The following is a 20,698-nucleotide window of genomic DNA, read 5'->3' as shown; positions in this document are numbered from 1 at the left end:
TCGCAACCACTTCTTCCCATGTGCGAGCCGCTCCATTAAGAAACAGATCACCCATAGTAGTTATGTTTAATTTCGCAAGCGATGACAGGATACCCTTGTCCTTGCAAGGTCCCAGCCACGAGCACCACTACAGTCTGGCCTCCGGTGCATACAGCAGCGAGCAAGCCTGTGAATCCTTAAGATAGTGTCAGGCATGTGTCACAGCATTCAATGAGTCTAGTAATCCTGTACGTCTATCCCGGGGTTGAGCCATTAGTTCTGGCAATGGTGTAGGGTCAGCAACTATACCCTCGATAAGTATATGAGGGGCGTTGGCAGGACCATGCATCCATCCGTACGCATGAGCGCCCTGTGCGGCGCGATAATATAATTCCAGGTCCGGGGTCTGTAGGCCCCCGTCCTCGTAAGGACGTATGAGGATGTTCCATGCCACTCTTGGTTGCGTACCAGCCCACACCAGTCTCAACACCAGTGTGTGTAACTGTCTGAAAAACGCACTAGACAATACCATGGGGATGTTGCTAAACAGAAACAGAAAACGGGGAGTACGATCATTTTTAGCAGTGATATGCGACCCATCACTGAGAGAGGAAGGGTAATCCATTTTTCTACATCATCTTCAAGTTTGGAAATGGCCACTCCATAATTTTCTCGTAGGACCACCTCCGCGTCCGTGTGGAGCCGTGTGCCCAGGTATCTGACCGAGTCATTGGTCCATTGTATAGGGAAGTCCGAGTCCACCCTGCTTGTGGCTGGGGTGAGTGGGAACATTACTGTCTTATTCCAGCTCACTCCAATTCCAGAGAGCGAACCAAGCAAGACCACCTCTCTAAGCACCCGCGACAGGTTAGTCTCCGGGTCTCGCACGTAGAGCAGCGTGTCGTCAGTGTACGTGGACACTATCAAATTGTACCCTGGGAAGCGGATACCGCAGTGCCCATGACACTCCCGTAGGGCACACGCAAGGGGCTCCGCCATCAAGGCGTAAAGCAGGGGAGAAAGGGGACACCCCTGCCTAGTTCCACGCCCCATACTGAAGGGTTCCGTCGTGAACGCACCTATGCGGACTCGTGCTGTCGGGGAAGTGTAAAGCGTGTTTAACAATTGTAGGAAAAGTTCTCCTACCCCCATGTGCAGTAACACCGCATGTAGAAAAAGCCATTCGACTGAATCAAACGCCTTTTCCATATGAAGGAAGACCGCAACCGCCGAGACCTCCTGTCGTGTGTGTTGGAATGCTGCAAAAACTGTGCGTAAATTATAGGTCAAAGTACGGTTGGGGACGAATCCCGCCTGCTCCGGGGCCACCAGTGTCGGTATCAGAGGGCTGATACGGTTGGCGATGATTTTTGCGAAAATCTTTGCATCAACATTTATAAGCGATAATGGCCGGTAGGAGGCACAGTCCTCAGGAGGCTTGCCAGGCTATAGAAGCGCTATGACGACAGCCTCTCGCATTGTTGGGGGCATCTGCCCATCTTCCACAATCTGCTCTACAAGTTTCAGTAGCTTAGGAATAAGCAGGTCAGGGAACGTCTTGTAGAATGCGGCTGGGAATCAATCGCTACCCGGTGCGCTGCCTGCTCTCATAGATGACAACGCCTAGACAATTTCTTCCCGCTCAAACGGAGGTGCTAAAAACTCACGGTGAGTGTTAGTGAGCCAAGGTAATTGGATATGAGTTAAATATTCCATAATACGTTCTTCCGATATCGGCCCTCTAGAGGCATATAGGTTAGCATAATACTCTCGAAAACGGGCCGCTATCTGAAATTCGACCAACCCGTCCCCTATGGTTGGTGACCTTAGAGCAGGCAGTGTCACATTTTGCCTGCGTTGTTTGTTTCACCCTCTCCATACGACCTGGCAATGGCATATTTCCCAAGATGCTTCACCTCAGCATCTGCCTCGTCATGATACTCTCTAATCCCCTGGGCTAGCTCCTGCGTCACATCTTCGTTTGGAGCACTCAACGGACGCGCCTCGATATCTTTTAGCCTAGTCTCTAAGGGCGTCAGACGGCCCTGTATGGACTCGAGGATGTACGCTTTAAAGGACTCTCATACCGTTAGGAAGGAGTCTACCGTGCCCTCATTCCTGGTAAAGAATTCGTCAATGGCAGTGGCCAGTTCCTCTCAGAAGGTATCATCTAACAGCGAATAATGAGGTAATCTCCATGTGAAGGGAGGAGGTCGGCGCGCTGGGGCGCAGAGAGTAATCAGTAATGGGGAGTAATCAGAGTATGTACGTGGCAGCGTCACACAAGCCTGTATCCTGGGAAGGAGATGCTCAGAGAGTAGCCAATAATCAATACGAGTGTGAATGTTATATTGTGACGAATAGTGTATGTATCCCCCTTGTGATGGGTGTTTAGCTCTCCACACGTCCTGTAATCCCATCCGGGTCATTTCTGTGTCCAGGGCGCGGGAGGAGACAGAAGGCAGCCTACTAGGTGCGTCTGAGCGGTACAGAGCCGGGTGTCTCCTCAAGTTTAGGTCTCCACCCCACATGATCTGGCCTCCTCCCAAAGTTCTAATTTTACTGGCAAGCGACATATAAAATGAGGGGCAGTCAAAGTTGGGGCCATATGTGTTAACAACGTGGAAGGTCATACCCTTACTAGTGCACTTCGTGATCACATAGCGTCCTTCGGGATCGGCGTCAATAGGTGTAAATGTCAAAGAGGACCTCGGGTTTATCTAGGTAAGCACCCCCTTGCACTTGATGTAAAACCAGCAGCGTGAATGTGATTGTGTAGCCCTCTATAGCGTAGTGTTGGACTGTCAGTGCGCAAATGGGTCTCTTGCAATAATGCAATGTCGATCTTGTGTCTCGAAAGGTACTGAAGCACCCGCCGAACTTTTCTGTGATCATTTAGACCCCGGCCATTCCAGGTCAATAAAGTAATGGAGCGAGTGTCTTGTGGTTGTTGTGTCATGGTGGGGGACGGGGTGCATGGAGGGTTAACCTCATCTCTGCTCCTGTGCCGTGCCATGTCTGGGGTAATATAGTAATATGTAAATAAGTTCCGCGCCCACTGCAGAATAACAGCTCTTGTACCTGTCAGCGTCCCTGCCAATAAAACTCTCCGTCTCATCAAACACATAATTACAATCAACCATTTGCATAAACAACTGTGAAAAAATACCCTGTAGCTGTGCCCAACCCCCCACCCACACATGCCTAACCTCAACGTGGCCGCGACCCATATCCCCACCCTTCCTGTCCCTCCCCATTCCTTCAAATAACTACCAACTGTCCCTGTTCTGTTCCCCACCCCACCTTCCAACCCAATTATCCACTGAGTACCCCGCCAATACACTCCCCTCCCTCCCCCCCCCAGCCTCCCAATCATCTAACAGAAAATCATAATCAAATAACATAAATCACTTATACTTAAGGAAACGTGGTGCACACGCAGGGGCGCAGGTAGCTCGCTCATAGTGAGTCTATAGCAGTGCTAGTCCAGTGTATCAGCCACCGCGCTCTGCTCCTCCGCGCCCATATAGGAAAAAATTAGCCTTTGTCAGTGCCCCACTGCGAAACGTAAAATAGAAGGTGAAAAATAGGGAATGTTGGCCATATTCAACATTAATAACTGGCTCTAGGTGGCATGATCTCTACACCTTCACTTCTCATTCACACATCAACTCTGGCATCCCTGCTGTTGGCCCACACAAATATAATGTGATAGTCTATACAAGGCCCACGCTATGCATCTATAGTATCAACAGAACCAGGGCGTCGCCTGCAAACAAAGTACAAATACAAGATCAGAGTGAGATGTGGTGCGATATTGTCACTCTTGAAAGGGCACTGCCCACCTCCTCTCCACTGCGTGAGCAATGTCTCAATCTCCTAGCAAGTATACACAGTGTAACACAATCCCTGTACAATCTTTACTTCTAGCTAAGCTGGCCTTGCCAACAGAGTAGTGCAGTCTTTTTCCATCTGCGCTGATTGCAACGTTCACATACCTTACATGGTCACGCAGTACTGTCTTAGTCCTTTTCTTCCATGGACCCCCCAGCAGCTTCATTGAGTCCTCCTTCGTCGTCAGCTTCACGCGTGTTCCTGCGCCATCCCTTCATAGCCTTCTGGAGAACCTTCAGGTCTGTGAAAATAGTGGACCTACCCTGTCTTTTGACCCGCAGTTTGGCGGGGTATAGCATCGTGTAATCGACCCCTAGGTCCCATAGTTGTCGCTTCATGGGGACGAACTTGCATCTCGCTTCCTGTATTTTGGCGGTAAAGTCTGGGGACAGGGAAAGCGTGCTTCCTTCGTAGGTGAGTGGTTGTTTTTCACGTGCTAATCGCAGTGCGGTGTCACGGTCGCTGTGGTTGAGTAATTTGGCCACCATAGGCCAAGGAGGGGCTCCAGGCCTCGGTTTCGGGCCAAGTGTACGGTGCGCTCGCTCTACGACAAACATACCTGAGAAGACTGTGTCACCAAGCAAATTATGAAGCAGCGACTCCACAAACATGTTTCCCGTTTGGGTGGTCTCGGTAGGCCTGTGATGGGGATGTTGCATCTGCGTGACCTTGCCTCCAAATCCTCGGCTTTGTCCTGTAGGATCTGGATCACCTTTCCCAGTTGCTTGTGGTCCAAGACTAGTGTTGTCTGCGCCTCCTCTATCTCCCCTATGCGGCGTTCGGACATGTCGAGGCGCTCTGCGTGCTTGTCCAGCCGTTCCGCCATCCGATCCATCCTGTATGTGAGGGTGTCCATTTTTGTGCCCAGAGAGGCAATTCCACCCTGCAGGTTCTTTTCCATGGCCAGAAGGATACAGCGAAGATCAGGCTCGGTGACCTCCTCTGCGCCTGTTTTCCCAGTTCCCTCGATCGTGTCGCTGGACGGGGGGTCCGGGGTTTTGGATTTTTTGTTGTTGTTGGTATCGAACGACAGCTTAGGTTGTGTGCGATCTGGACGTCCTATGTCGGCTACAGGGTTCCTGGGTGTCTAGCCCCTCAGCACTCCGGCCGTTCTTATGGTTGCAACAGTCTAGTCTAGGTAGAGTGCACGTGGTCTACTGTAGTTTTGATTTGGCTGAGGTGAGCTCCTCCTATGGTGCATCTGTGTGATATGGCCTCATTTGGGGAGATATTCAGGGGTAAAGTTGTGGCCCGCTATCCAATCGACATGTGCTCTCCGATGGCAGCTTCCTCTGCCGCTGTTTTGTCGAGCGTGTCCTCTTGCCCTGTAGCCACAGCACTGTCCAGCCACTGAACTCCCGTCGCAGGAGTATGTCCGGTCCGCAATGTTAGCATGGAGGTCAGGATAGTACAATAGGCAAGCTCAGGTGTCATTTTGCATTCGCCGAAGCAGCAACAATCATAGCGCGCCAAAAGTTCTAATGGCCGCTCAGTACAGTGAGCTGTGATACTCTTTACCTCATAAGGCTCTACTTGCACACTGGCATGTAATGGGAATGCAAGGCTCTTAACAATCAGGTTTCCACATTTGCAAGCCTCCCCGAGGGATCCTGCCAGGTTGCGCCAGTCCACACGGTGCGGGCCCCAGGGTGAGACACTAGTTCTCAATGGAGTGACTTTATCCAAGCTGCACTCTATTTTGCAGTGAGCTTCCAGTGCAAGGCTCACGAGGCTTCCTCTACTCAAAAAACGATCTCTGCGCTCCTGCGCCGTTCATAGGTGTCGCAAGTGCCCCCATGCTCAGGCACCGAGCGACCTGCAGATCTCAATGTTCCCCGTCAGCAGTAGGGGGTCCCGGAGTGCATGGCTCACAAGGCCTCTTCTGCCCCAATGACAAAGTCTGTGCTCCTGCGCCGTGTATTAGCGTTATCAGTGCCCCCCAGGCTTAGGTGTCAGGCTTCCTGCAGGCCGTAAAGTACTTAGTCGGCAGCATGAAGTACAGGAGGCACTGCGAGCTCCCCTTGTCGATAACGGGCGCTCCGCAGGCCCAACCGAAGCCGGGGCCTCGATTAGATCGCCACCCCGCGTCGGGCCGTTAGGTGGTGGGAGTGCGGCCGCTCCGTGCCTCCAGCCCGCCGCCCCCTACCTGTGGTCCAAATCACTCCCCAAGCAGCTCCGGGCAGCAAACTAAGGTCTTCAACAGGCACTTGCTTGGCCTGCCGCAGTGCTTCTTCGTGTAGGCCCTCGCTGCGGCACTGAATCCAGGGAGTCGCGTAGATGCCGACCACGATCGGGAGTGCGGTCCGGTGCACAGCGGCAGCCCCACACATCGGCCACAGACTTAGGGTACAGGTCTGGGTCTCCTAGTGTTCCGATGTCTCTGGATAGCGCTTAGACACCGATACAGCACCGACAAGGCAGGATCATTTTCAGGATAGTTTTATTTGCGGAGGAGCCGACGGGTTAAGCGGCCATCTTCTTCGCCGGCTAGATCCGCCCCCCCCTTTACAGGCAAATAGTTCAGTCATGAATTATGTGTGACAGCTATAAGCCTGCAGGAAGTCGTGAACCCCCCCTCTGTTAATTATCCACACTGATGCCCTCATGCCATAATGCACTTATGCTATTGCACTACTCACACTCATAATACAATACTGGGTCTAGCAATACAAATCTTTAGAGACCCAAGTCGGACTTCACTTATCGCAGTCCAACACTAGTCCCCCTCTGATCCTTCTTTTCTTTTTGGTCTGTCAAAAATGCCTGGGCTTTTATCTCTGAGAAGAAAATCCTAACTTGGCCATTTACCAGCACTTTAAGCCGGGATGGAAATAGCAGATAAGCTTTGCAACCCAAATTTTGAAAGGCAGGGATCATTTGTGTTAACCACCACCTCTGCTCCACAGTAACGTGTGGGAAATCGGGGCGAACAAAAAATGTCGTACCCTCAAAAGATTGCCTAGCCTCAGGATTTGCCTTGTCCATGACCTCCTGCCTGGGAAGGTAATTCCCCACATAGTCAAGAATAGCTCTAGGCCTGTCATTCGTAGATGCAACATTTTCTTTCCTCTGAGTCAGAGGGAACCGGTGTGCCCGCTCTACCTCAACCTCCCAGTTCCATGCTGACATTTCCAGGAAGGCCCCCCTCAACAAAGTGATAACAAATGCCCGGACATCCTGACCCTGTGCCCCCTCCCCAACACCCAGCAGTCTAATATTGTTCCGCCTTTGACGATTCTCGAACTCTTCGAGCTTCCACTGGACATCTTATACTATTTCCTCCCGAGTGTCCTTAAATGCCTCCCATTTAGTAACATCGTCCTCGAGTTTCCCCGTCCTTTCCTCCACCTGAGTAACTCTGCCAGCAATGTCCACATATAGTTTGTTCATTTTCCTAAACAACCCTTCTATTTTTTTGGTTGCCTGCATGTCCCTACGGCATTCCGACCTTGCCTCCCCCTGTATCTGTTTAAGGGTAGTGTACAACAGATCCATGATAGGTGTCTGCGATGGTGTAGCAGCATGATGCTGTAAGTCTGCACCACCTTCTTCATGGTACAGCTGCGATGTAGAAGAATAGTCCTAGTCAAGTTTTTTAACTACTTGGGCTTGTAATGGGCTCCCTGTTAGCTTTAGTTTAGATCAGGATCTTTCCTTCAGCTGCTTGGCCCTCTGAGTGGCTGATGCCCTCTGTACTGAGGCACCTTCATCAGTGGAAAGCTCTGAGTCAGAGTCCCCTGTATAGCTTTCCTCATTAGATAATGAGGACCCCGTGTCCTCATTAAGGGAGAAGAAGCAGTCATCGCTAGGGGAGCCTGTTACTAGATCAGGATGAGCAACTTTCAGCAACAGCTTAGAAGCGGCCAGTCCCAGGGTAGCTAATGGCGTTGGAATTAGTTGTGGACCTGCTTGGAGAGACTTATGCCCGATGTCTCTATTAATCCTAATTCCCTTGTCCGCACCTGTCCCTATGGTAGGTATTTCCAATCCAGGTTAAACTTTTTTTTATGTGCAGGATCCCCCCACAGAGTAAATTCCTGACCCAGAACCAGCTAGAGCATGTCCTGCAGCTAGCCCCACCCCTTGCACTGCTTTCAGCCGCTCCTGTGCCTCCGGCGCTGCTGTGGATACTGACTCAGATACCTGTGTATGAGTGCTGCCTCCAGGCTCCTCCGAGTTGATCTCACCATGCACACCTCCTTCCTGCTGACTATCCGCGCTGGCAGCCATCCGCTGATTGTATTCCTCCAGTCCTACTTTGGATAGCTGAGAGGGTCGCTCATCCGACCGCTCATCCACTGCGTGAGTGCTCGGCTCACTCTGCTTTACTTCCGGGCTGGAAATGTGTCGATCCTGCATCGCGCCCGCAGACAGACTGCAACCGACCTCACCTCCTTCCTCACCCGCCTCCAGGGCCCCGGGAGCTTCCACCACAGGAAACGACTCGTACAAGATAGGCTGCCGGGGTGTAGTTTCTTTAGGCCTTGTACCTCCGACTTGTCGATTTTTAAGACCTTTCCTGGCAGTGCCGGCGGTGGCAGCAGTCTCCTTTTCTCCAAAGCTCTGGCCCCGCAAATCCTCTGAGGTTTCAGTGTTCTTAGCGGCCAGTTTCCTTGCCTGCGCTGTGCCTCACAGGGTGGGGGCCGGGACGGGGGTCGGTGCTGCAGCTTCTTTTGATGTATCCTTGTGGTCTTTCTGGTCTTTCGCCTTTGCTCCTCTCTGCGCCATTCTGATTATCGAGTAGTGTAGATTCTGGCGGAGCTGTGCCTTCAGTTGCTCGATCACAGAGAAGAAAACTTGCTGAGAGAAACTTGCGAGTTGATTCTTACACCCGTAAACTCTATTCAACAAGGATCCCAGCCAGTACGTAGCGCTTCAGCATACTTCAACATTGCTATGTCATCGAGAGGGGAGAAGATCACAACTGCTCCCTACGGCCTGTCAGCGGCCATCTTGTCTCCAGCGGTCATTTTGCCTCCTTCTGGGTCGAGAGTGATTCCTAGTGATTTTATGGAGTTTGCCAGAGTGAGATTACCATTGAGGGCGTCCAAAGAATTTAGCCTTTCTGCAATTTGAGGGTTCTCTTCTTTGTTGGAGATAAGGAGGATTTCCGTTTTTTTTTGTTGATTACATTTCAGGTGATTTAGAGACAGCCAGTGTTGGATTTCTATTAGAGTTTTGTTTAGTTTGATGATGTCATCTAAGGAGGAGTGTTCTAGATAGATCTGTGTGTCATCAGCATAAAGGTGGAAGGGGATGTTAGCACTTTTAAGTATGGTGGTGATGGGTTCCATGTATATGTTGAACAGTTGTGGTGAGAGCACTGAACCTTGTGGTACTCCCCTGCTGACATGGTGTAGGTCGGAGGAAGAGTTTTTGATTTTCATCCTTTGCGAACTGTTGTGTAGGAAGGAGGAGAACCATCTTAAGACCACCTCCTCAGCACCTACCCTTTCTTGTAGGGCCTTGATGAGTAGTTGGTGATCAACTGTGTCAAATGCTGCCGATAGGTCCAGGAAAATGAGTAGGCAGCATTGGTCGGAATTGAGGGATTGATGGATGTTGTCTGTGATTTTGAGGATCGCGGTCTCAGTACTGTATCCTTTTCTGAACCCTGATTGGTGGGTATCCAGAAGGTTGAAGTTGTCCATGTGTTGAGTCCATTGTGAGAGGACACCTTTTTCGAGGATTTTGGATGAGAGGGGGAGATTGGAGACGGGTCTGAAGTTATTCAGGTCCTTGGAGTCAAGGCCTGGTTTTTTAGTAGTGTTGTGATTTGGCCGATTTTGAGGCAGTCAAGTATGCTGCCAGTTCTCAGGGAGCTGTTAATGATCCTGCACCAGAACGGGGCTATAGAGAGTTTTAGTTTTTTGGTCAGTTGGGTGGGTAGAGGGTTGAGGGCGTGGGAGGCAGGTTTGGAGGTGGAGATAAGCTTGAGGATCACAGCTTGCAGGATGGGGTTGAAGGACTTCCAAGTTTTCATGGGGTGCATAAATGTGCTTTCAATTGTCGTTGGAGGTAAGCTCTTGCTGGTGGGGTTGGTGTTGATGTCTAGAGAGAGCTCAATCTTGGAAAAATGTTGTGCGAAAAAGTTGGCAAAATTTTCGGACAATTCCTTGGAGGCCTGCATAGAGGATTCAGGGGGTTTGTAGCTGGGTGGTTTTAAACAGTTTATTGGGTCTGTTCTTTGCATTGTCCAGGGCGGAGCAGAAAATGCAGATTTTTCACTGCAGATGTATATAGTTTCTGGTGACGAAGAAGTACTGGTACTTTTAAGCTGAAATTGTGATTGTACGTGGCCAGCTTTAACCCGATGATTTACCTGATCAGCATTTTTACCTTCAACCTAAGTATGTCAGATAAGCTAATATGTGATGTCCAACAGGACTTTCATAAATGGTGCCAGGAGCTTAGAATGAGACAGGTTGTATTCCAGAAGCCGTGTCGTTTTATGGTTGTCCAATACTTTTGCGTTTTTCTCCTGGGTAATTTTTCTTAAGATTAAATCCCAGGAAGTAAGCCAATGATGTAGGATGGGTAGACATAGTTAAAACACTCTAAGAAGTTACACAAGGTTAATAATATCCTTGTCTTCAACGTTCAGTAAAGCAACGTTCAGTAATGCATTATACACTGGAGGTCATCTAGGAAGCTTGCATGAGTCTCGCTCCAAAATAAATTGATGATCATCAATGACGACTTTTTCCAGCTTTGATAGAAAAAGATTCTTCGTTTCTTGTAAGTCAACTAAAATCTAGACTATGATAATGCTCTATACAGTGTTTGTCTACATTTCTAGAGAGCTGCAATCTGTCTGATCACTGGGATTCGAAAACCTGATCTGCCCTTTTACCTTCAGGATTCAATGCATTGACTTGGGGGAAGGTCTGCTTTGATTTCATGGCTCAAATACTGATTTATTAATGTTTTTAAATGTGAACTTGTGGGACCTTAGACAAAAATGAGGTATCTGCCCAACCGGGCATTGTAATCATGCAAATTCTATGCTTCTGACAGTGCCCCCAAAATAATGTGAATTACTGGGGGATTTCAGTGCACTCACTCTCTACATTAGAAAGGAACGCATGCAAATGTCTGTTTGCAGAGCTTAAACGGCCTGTCTTTTTGTGAATTTTTCTTCCTTGTCGGCCCACAAAGTCCGTTGCTTGGCTGGTTCATGGGAAAATAAATTAAATGTAAATACATTTCATCCAAATATCTATTCGGAATACTAATCTGACTATGACTCAGAACATACAAACACCTTCCTCTTGATTGCTTTGAGTTTACCCCAGATCCCTAAATTAAGCTCCTACCTGAACATATCGGCCTTCAACTGACATGTAGGGGGATCTGAATCATCACAAACAACTTAACCAGCTTTCTTGGAATCGTAATACCTAGGTACCGGATTGCAATCTTGTTACCTTATTCATTATTTTTGTTTTGCTCCAGTTAATTCTATTTCTGATAAGCCACCCAACGCATATTGTGAACAAAATTGAAGATCACAGGAATAAACTCATTAGGGTCAGCTACCAGGAAGGGCATATCATTTGCATTCAAGATGAGCCATACATTCTCTCCATTTCCATATCTCTCATTATTTCAGCAGGGAGAAGAGGACACCACTGTTCTGTGGTTTGCATGTTTGCAGTAATTGGACAAAAAATGGCCTTCTTTGTAATCTCATGGTACTATACCTCCAATTTTCACTACTCTGCAGACGTTAAGGTAAAATATAATGAGAGGTGAATGATCAGACTAATTAATATGATTCATGCTAGTAGATAATGTCTTGTGTGACATGAAATAAGGTCTAATAAGGTGGACATGTAAGAAACCGTGGGGGCTGACACAATGAAGAGGTCGTGAAGCGGGTGAAGTGTGGTAGGGGGAGTGCTGTGGGGGTTTTAATAATAAAAATAACAAATAAAACAACGTACCTTGAGCCTGCAGCCGCCTTCCCGCCTCTCACTTCTGTGTTCTCTTCCTGGTCCCAGGCTCCCAGCATACACTGGGACAGACTTCCTGTGCAATCCCCATGCTGCTCTCATGCCATGAGAGCAGCGTGGGGATTGGTCTGAGCGGGCTGAAAAGACGCTCCACTAAGACCAGGAAGTCTGTGGGATTTCTCCAGTCCGGCTGTTCAATGCAGCTGGGCTGGAGAAACCTAAGTACGCATCTGTGTTTGGCCGGCCTGAGATGGCCGGCCAAGCACATTTGCGCACTTAGAGAGTGCACAGAGCTCTCCTCCTCCCACCTCTAATGCCTTAGCCCCACCCCTCTCTGAGAGCCAGCAAATGAAAAATAAAACAATTTAGCAAATTATTTTATTTTTCACCTGCTGGTTCGGAGCAAGTGGGGTGACGCTCCTCTGCCATTGCGGGGGAGCCGCCCCTGGTAAGAAAGAAATTTGCAAAGTTCACTAAAAGATTGAGTGATGTCGTTGTGTGTGAGAGATAAGAATAAGTTATTATTATAACACCCCACCCAATCACAGGTGGAAGGTAGAAATGTGATGCGAACAAGAGATGGAATGGATTCAGTATGTGGAATACTGCCCTTGATGAGATGTACTCTGTGTATGGCAGGGTAAGTATTAAGGTTGAATTACTAGAGTGAGGGCATATTTTCTTATTTTAACTTTTGTGCTTCAGCAACTATTATACCCCATCAACCATAACTTTTAATTTAACCTACATTTTTTCAGTGAATGTAATTTTCTTTTACCTCTATGTCTTTTCTAATGAGTAAGGGGAATGGAAGAGCAGATGAGCAGCAAGCTGTCTTAAGTCTCCAAGTCCCTAAGGGTGAAAGAGGCCGGCAAGAACCTACATCTGTCCCATTGTCCTGTTCGTAATTGTGAACAGGTCTCTGGTGCAGCTGTCACCTGTATTGATGGGAAAATGTGATGGCATATAGCGAACAGTGACCTCTGACACCTAGATCAGTACAGTGTTAGCTTTTGAAAAGAGTGTGCCAAGACAGTCTTTTCTAACCCCATCATGTTCATTTGCTGGATTGCTGTATATTGGTTCACTCTTCAAGTGAGGGTGCAGGGCAACATTTTTATTTCACCATTCCCTTTCCCAAGGGTGGGTCCTGTGTATGCCAGTCCTCCTGTCTTAGCCAAGGGTGGAGATATATCAGTGTTATCCCTTCCTTGCCTCAAGCCAGAGGTGGATATATTCGTTAGATATCTGGTTTGCTAGTAGGTGAGATATATTTAGTGCTGTTCTTCCCTGGATTGGTTTGTTTACCTACAAGAGCAGGAGTGTAGTCACAAACCCCCTTCTTGCCTAAAAGATAAAGGTTTTTTTTTCTTTGCTGCTGCTTTGCTCAAGTGCCAGGTGATAATTATTGCCCTTCTTCCCCCCTTTTGCCAAGGGCAGAAGGGGTGGTATATTTGTTCCTTCATCCTTAGTGAGTTGGGAGGTATTTTTTGATTATTGGATTTCGTGCTAAACTACATATAAACTGTTAATTTGACTTCAGTCTGTGCCACCTTAGTTGACTAACGTGTTTATAGTTTTAGTACAGTTGGGCTTTATGGGAGAATTGATGCAATGTTGTAGTCTTGATCACAGAGGCCTATTCTGGTCAGTGAATGTCAGAATCATACTTACTGGGGACCTTGTGTCCTAGTGTGGTCCAGTACTTTGCTTCACTTTCTGTTGGGATCTTGTCTCGCACCTGCTGGGCTTTGGTCACGTGGTTGCTTGCCTGGTTTTCCTAATGTGGTTTTCAAATGTGTTTGCTCCTCTGTCTTGTTGCTGACAAAACAAAGTCTGTGCCTCCTTCCTTAGCATGTCTTGGTCTTTTTCTTTGCTTGCTGTATGTGCACATTCTATGGATAGGAGGATGTATGAGTTAATGGTTACAGTTAATGGAGACAAATTTAGCGGTATCATTTAATCCAGTGAAGGATGTCAGTCTATCTCCCAACCCAGAAAGACGTCATCACACCAGTGCTTAATGTGAGCCTGTGTTTTCTAGTGCTCCGCACCAGCACTTAACACCAGTTCTTGTTACACTATGCCCCAAGGTGTAGCTGTCTGGCTGTTATAGAGATCACCACAACAACAATTAGTTATTAATTCAATATATATTAAAATGACTATTACCTGTCACCTAATCCATTCCTATAGCTTTGGGGGCCTGGAATAGTATGAATTTCCACACTTGTAGGAGGGTGATGGTTAGTGTTGGACTTGGCCCTTTTTGCAGGGTCATCCCTGAACGTTTTGCCTTCCTCCTATATTTTTTCTGACCTGTTGTTGGCTATTTTAAGACTCTGGGCACTTTACTACTGTTGATCAGTGCTTAAGTGCATATGCTCTCCCTATTGTAAATGAATGTATGAATTTGTGATTGCCTAATTGACTGGTTTGGTTTACTTGTCAGACTCTAGTACAGTGCACTGAGTGTGCCCAGGGCATGTACATCCAAATGCTGCTGGTGGGCCTACAGCACTGGTTGTGCCACCCATAGAAGCAGACTTGTAAAATGTGTCTAAGGTCTGCCATTGCAGAACATGCGTGCAGTCTGGTACTGTCATGTTGACTGGGTAAGTGCACCCACTTGCCAGTACCTAAACCTTCCCGTTTCTTCATATCAGTCACCCCTATGGTAGGCCCAAGGGCAGGGTGCATTGTGTGGCATGTCCTAATAGTGAATTACAGCCATTTTCGTTTTTCACTATTGCAAGGCTACCTGTTCTCCATAGGCCAGAATGGGCTGTTAGATTATTACATGTTTATAATCCTAACTGACTCAGAGAACATGGTAGAAATTCGAGTTTAGTATGCCTGAACTCAGAATGATAAAATACATCTTTTAGTGAAGTTGGTTTTAACATTCTGTGTTTGTAAATACCACTTTTAGAAAGTGGGTATTTGCTTGTCTAACCATTCAAACCTGCCTCTGCTAGGTTGTGTATTCCTTTGTCTGGTTTTGTGAGTGACAGGGCTGGGGAATTCCAAGAGACAGGCTGAGTCACCCAGTGGTGAATAGAGAGATCTGCATCTAGATGGAAGGGAGGAGTTGCACCTGAACCTTAAATAGGGCTGTGCCTGCCTTCCACAATGCTGGATCAACCACCTGGGGAGCGGCTGATGTCTCTGCCCTGCATACTGAAAGAAGAGAAGGAGTCCTGTAAACAAAGTGCTCCAGGACTGTACTTGCCTTCCACAATGCTGGCTCCACCTCCTGTGGGGCGTCTGATGTGCCTGCCCTGCACTGTGAAAGGAAAGGAGAAGTCTGGTAAACAGAGTGCTTCAGAACTGGTTTGGACTGGGCAAAGGCCCCTCACCCCTCAGAGAACAAAGGATTTTAGGGTATAAATATTGGGACCTTGATCCCATGAAATTAGATCACTTCGGACCACAAAAAAAAAACCTTTACTGAGAAAAGGAACCTGAAGAAACTGAGGAGAGACTATTCCCAAGCTGAAGTGCTGCTTGGGGGATTGGCCTGCAGTGGTTGCCTTACTGCCAAAGGAAGGAGAAAGGAACTTTTTCTACACTCCGCGTCGAGAGAAATGTCTCGCAACGAAGAGGAATCGTGTCGTTGTCACTGCTGCTGTCGTCGCAACTCCGAAGGAGGGTGTCGCCGCTGTAGCTGTCGCATTGCACCGCATCAAAAGAAAAGTCTCGCAACGAGGTCAGAGCGTGTCGCTGTCGCTGTGCCTGCCGTCGCAGCTCCGAAGGAGGGTGTCGCTGCTGGAACTGTCGCACTGCACCGCATCGAAGAAAAGCGCCTCGCATCCCAGAGAAGTGCGCCGCCGTTGGAGCTGCTGCCGTCGCATCGTGGATGTCGCCGCTGTAGTTGTCGCATTGCGCGGAAGCTTCACGCATTGTGGGAGAAGAGTGTCGCAGTTGGAGCTGTTGCTGTCGCAACACTAAATAAGGGTGTCGTCGCGGCAGTCCACCCATCGAACCGAGAACTTCTCGCATCCCCAGAGAAGCGTGCCGCATCTGGAAGATCTTCACGTCTTTATTTCTTTGTACTTGAACTTTGCCGCATTTCCCTCGCTTCGACATTGCTTGCTGTGGAAGCGCAACGCAACCTAAGGTATATTGACGCAAAGTGTCGCATCTTAAGAACTGAACTAAACTAAGCTAAATCTACCATCATAAAGTAACAGTATTGTGTATTTTTGCCGTTTATGGTCTTGTGGTAACTCTATATAAAGTATACTTATTTTTTATTTAAAACCTTGCGTGGTTTCCATCTATAGTGTTGTCACTGGGTTACTGTATGTGGTCACAAATGCTTAACACACAATGCCTCTAAGATAAAACCTTGCTGCTCGAGCCAAGCTACCAAGGGGGTGAGCAGGAGTTATTTTAGGAGTGTAATCCCCTTATCCTGACTAGAGGTGAGGGTCCCAATTTGTCACACGTACCTACCTGTGTCAACTAGAGACCCCCAAATCTAACAGCTAGTAGTTGTAATTTTACCATCATTGGCAGCATAACAGGGGCAATGTGTGGTGCAAGCTGCAGTGGGTCCTGATGAGAGCCCTGGCACTTATTTGTTTTACAAATTAAGCACTGTATCACACAAACCAACATTCTAGAATGCCTATTTTTGTTGATTTTAGTCATGTAAATCTGGATGGAGAGCATTGACTTTCTTTGCACTGGATGGCCCTTTTAAGTTGTTTTCTTGTTTTATTAGTGGACCCAATGTGCAGTTTCCACCTCTCCCAGGCTTTTTGTTTACAATGTGCTGCCTTTTCTTCTTGTGTGAACAGGTTTCTCTTGCTATGTTCGGAGTGTATTTGGCCTTGGATGAGATGCATGTACTGGACGCCCAGAAAGCCTTTGTCACCATTCTGCTGCTAAACATCCTGAGAATCCCACTGCGTGCCTTCCCTATGTCCCTTAGCCAGTCTGTACAGGTATGTGGATGTTTGTTCGATATAGAGGGCCCAATTCACAAAGGTACTTATCTGTAGTAAAGGTACAAGTGCAGAGTTACCTCACTCGTGGCCGAATCTCTGCACTCGAGGAGGAATCTCTTTCACAGGGCACTTTCTGCAGTGCACTGTGCAGAGATTCTGCCAGGGCTGGACTGGCAGTAGCGGGCACCAGGCGCTTTCTCAGTTGGCTGGAGGGGTGGGGCTGGTTTTGTCACTGGGGGCCGGGTTGCAGCAGTGCTGCAATATCGGCCCCTAGTAACAAAAGCGGGAGCGGTGCTTTATACTAGCACCACCATCACCCACAAAACCCACCCTCACCTCCCTGGGCCAGTCGGGCAGCAAGGGCTGGTTGCTGGTCCCAGTTCGGCCCTGGATTCCGCCTTGAGCGTGGAGACTCCGCACTCGTAACTTTACTACATGTAAGTACCTTTGTGAATCGGGCCCAGAATGCCTCATTGGTAGAATCACAATTGCATGCTGTCCTTTTCTTCATGTCATGTCTTGTAATGATTGTTTCTTCTATAAAGGCTTTCGTGGCTCTAAAGCGCCTCAGCAAATTCTTTGCTGAAGAAGAACAAGAACCAGATAAAATGGAGCACAGCTGTACCCCCGGAAGTGAGTGTTCCACTTTTTTCTCAGAATACTTTTTATGTAAAACGCCAACAATGCATGCTTGTCTGGCCTGCCTACCGCTCCTGTGGAAAGGGTAAAGTGAAGAAGGGGTGAGAGGAGGGAAACCGTGGTAAGACAAATGAGATGTGTTTCTTGATGAGATGTTACTAGTATGGGTACACTCCAAAGTCTGTGGGTTCGTTGTTGAGGTTTTCTTAAAGGGAAAGCACGTCAGTTTGAACAGCGTGAAATTGGACACAGAGCATGCTCCCAAAGGTCCTTGCCAGGCCCAGGGGCCGAGAGGCTGCTGATTTCAGGAGTCCAGAGCAGAGCAAGGCTGCCTAAGTGCTAGTAAGCAAAGACCTAACTCTTGTTATTATTCAGGCATGGCAGGCATTTTTTACAAGGTGCATTTTATTTCGTCACAATAGCAGCAGTAGCGGCTGCTACTGAATGAGGGTGGTGTGCAGTGGGTTAATGAATAGAAAAATACACTTACCTTAGAACGGCTGGCTGCTGCCTCTCCTGCCTCCTCTTCCTCCTTCCTCTGCAGTCCAGCCAGCAGCCGGAAGCACCCGGCACACAGGCTCCCCTGGGCCAATCACCATGCAGTGTTGTGATTTGTCTGAGCGCAGTGGATCAGTGCTTAGACTCGAAAAGGGAGCCTGTGCATTATGCTGACCAGGCTGTTTGATGCAGCCTGGTAGGAACATGCAAAGTGCGCATGAACTGTTTGGTCGGCCCAAGGGGGTCGGCCAAACAGTTCATGTTCACTCTGAGAGTGCAAACCACTCCTCCCCTGGCAAGCTCCGTCCCGCCCCACACTGCACACAGGCTGCATGCAATAGGAAATATAAAATGACAATAACAATAAGTTATTGCCATTTTATTTTTCCTTTGTGCATAGTTGGACAACATCCTCCGCCACCTTAGCAGAGGAGCCACCACTGAATAGCAGCAATTTTTGGATAGAGTGAATTTATTTACATGAGAAGGACGAGAGCTGCAAACCGCACAAGTTCGGGTCTTGTATTTTGCAATGTTGGGCCGGTGTACCAACGTAAACAAATAGCAAGAGAGAGGGATAATGACGAAAATCAATAGAAAACTATTTTGACGAAGCAATACAAACACTCTGCACAGTGAAGATTAGCACATTTCTTTTGGCTGTACGGTCAAGGGTGCAAATGGAACAAAGCAAAATGGAGCAAAGCAAGTTACAAAATGGACCCCAATTTAGTCCCTAGCAGAGAAAAATATGTTATATTCTGCTCGATGGAGGTTACAATATTTCTTCTTTTGGGGACCACCTTACTTCAAATCATTGCATACACTCATTCTGGCCCTGGACGTTCGTATGATAACCTAAGGCATTATGGGTGTTGTAGTCTTGCTTTGCTTCCATTAAACTAATTAGACTAACACTCCTGAAAATAATGATTAGTAAATTCAAAGGTTAGTTCTGGAGACAGTGTTTGCAATAACCTGGAGTGAGGCGGTCACCCAATTTCTCCTGGCTGCCCAGTTGAGGGTGCATATGGAGCGAAGCAAACTGGGGCAAAGTCAGTAACAAAATAGGACTCGATTTAATCCCAGCTGGAGAAAATACTTTACAATTCATTTACTTTTCCGAATAGTGGAGATTAGCATTTACCCCTGTTTCATATTGAAGGGTGCAAATGAAGCGAATCAAACTAGGGCAACTCAAACTGCACAACATAACACACTTTAGTCCCCAGAACAGGAAGCTATTTTGCCTGGTGCCTTGCTTCTCAATACATTTCATCATGCTGCGCAGTCAAGGGTGGAAATACTGAAAAGTGAAAACTGAAATGGGGAAAAGTAAATTCCAAAACACAATTTGGGCCCAACAGAGGAAACTATTTTACCTGGCTCCTTGCCTCACTGCTTTGTGGAAAGTAACATATTTGATCTCGTTGTACAGTCAAGGGTGCAAATTGAGCAAAGGAAAATGGAGCAAAGCAAATTACAAAACATAAGACACTTTAGCCTCCAGGTACCTTTTGTCTGGTACCTTGCTTCCCTGGAGTTTTCAATCGAGGTAGGCTGCTGGAAGTGAAGTGTAAAGTTACTAGATGCCAGAGCACAGTGGCCCTAAGCCTTAAAAGTTACAGATTACATATTTTCAATGCTACGGGTCAGCAGGAGGGAATCGAGAGCCCCAGCGTCAGGGCAGCTAGCCAGATACATTGCAACTAGCCTGGAAGTAGTAGATGATAGGTTGATTTATGCCTTAAACATTGCCACAGGACCCAGAGGGTAGAGTGATCCATAGCTTCCCTCATCTAGGGCTGTTGTGGGGTGCATGGCTCAGCAGACTACAGCAACAGAAGATGCTAACTGGAACCTGCTTTCAGAGAGGCTTATTCATATGTGGCCACTATTGCTTGTGTCAAAGTCCTCTTGCTAGAAGGGAGAGCAGAATTATTTGGGATATGGATGGAAGGGCCATACAGAGCAAATTGGAATGAAAGTAAACGTGTGGGGACACATAAAAGCTGTGTTTTTGAAAGACAAGAGAAGAGTTTGCTAACACAAGAAAAATCTGCAATACCATATCCCTACTGTACTGGTATTTTAACTGCATCTAGCTAGTATATTTTTGACCCTGGGATGTCTTTTCCCTACTAAAAGGGGAAGCGGAAACTGGGAGGAAATTCTAAAATGGCAGAAGGATGTATCATGCTGCAAACTAGGGGGAGAGAAGGCCTCTGGGTTCTGAAAGAAAGTAATTGTCTCGCATGGAGGGTTTTGGATACAAGTGGGTGGATTTAATGTCTTGTTCAGACATGGCAGCAACTTATCAAGTGTGTTATGTCTCAACGTCGAATGGGCACAGTGCCATCCTGGCTATGTTCTTAGCCACGACCCGACTAGGGCTCATACTTCTTTATTTGTTAAAATTATTTGTTTCAGTGATTGAATTATAGAACCAGATACTTGATTTTTTTAGTGTGCCAAATCAAATTATAGCCTTCAGCCATTGATCGAAGGCAAAATGTATTCAGTGGTAAGATTTCTGATTTATCCACATTTTATTTATAGCCAGAAATACTGGAAAATGAATCAACTTCACGAAAAAAATGGCCTTGTAATAGATGGTTCTTATACAAATAACAAGATATTGTCAGCATATGCAGATAACTGAAATGTACTGTTGTGACAGTGAAATTAGAATAAATATAAGTGGTGATAGGAGCTTATCTGGCTTGTAGCTCTTCTGTGAGTAAAGTGGGTAGAAAGGAAAACTGAAGCCTTCGGAAA

The 20,698-nt window shown here is 47.4% G+C and overlaps 1 protein-coding gene across 1 annotated transcript in view; it reads left to right on the top strand.

The window, feature by feature from the left end:
• LOC147688567 (multidrug resistance-associated protein 1-like) overlaps positions 1-20,698 on the top strand; it is a 900,980-nt gene that overhangs the window by 449,035 nt on the left and 431,247 nt on the right. Inside the window, exons 13-14 of the mRNA XM_086941435.1 lie at positions 16,634-16,780; positions 17,329-17,416. Coding sequence (XP_086797561.1) covers positions 16,634-16,780; positions 17,329-17,416 — 235 coding nt within the window. The remainder of the gene's footprint in view (positions 1-16,633; positions 16,781-17,328; positions 17,417-20,698) is intronic.

This window comes from Lissotriton vulgaris, chromosome 10 (genome assembly GCF_964263255.1).
Source record: "Lissotriton vulgaris chromosome 10, aLisVul1.2, whole genome shotgun sequence".
Taxonomy (NCBI): Eukaryota; Metazoa; Chordata; class Amphibia; order Caudata; family Salamandridae; genus Lissotriton; species Lissotriton vulgaris.
Note: the sequence above shows the minus strand (reverse complement) of the source record. Positions and strands in the feature narration are given on the sequence as shown.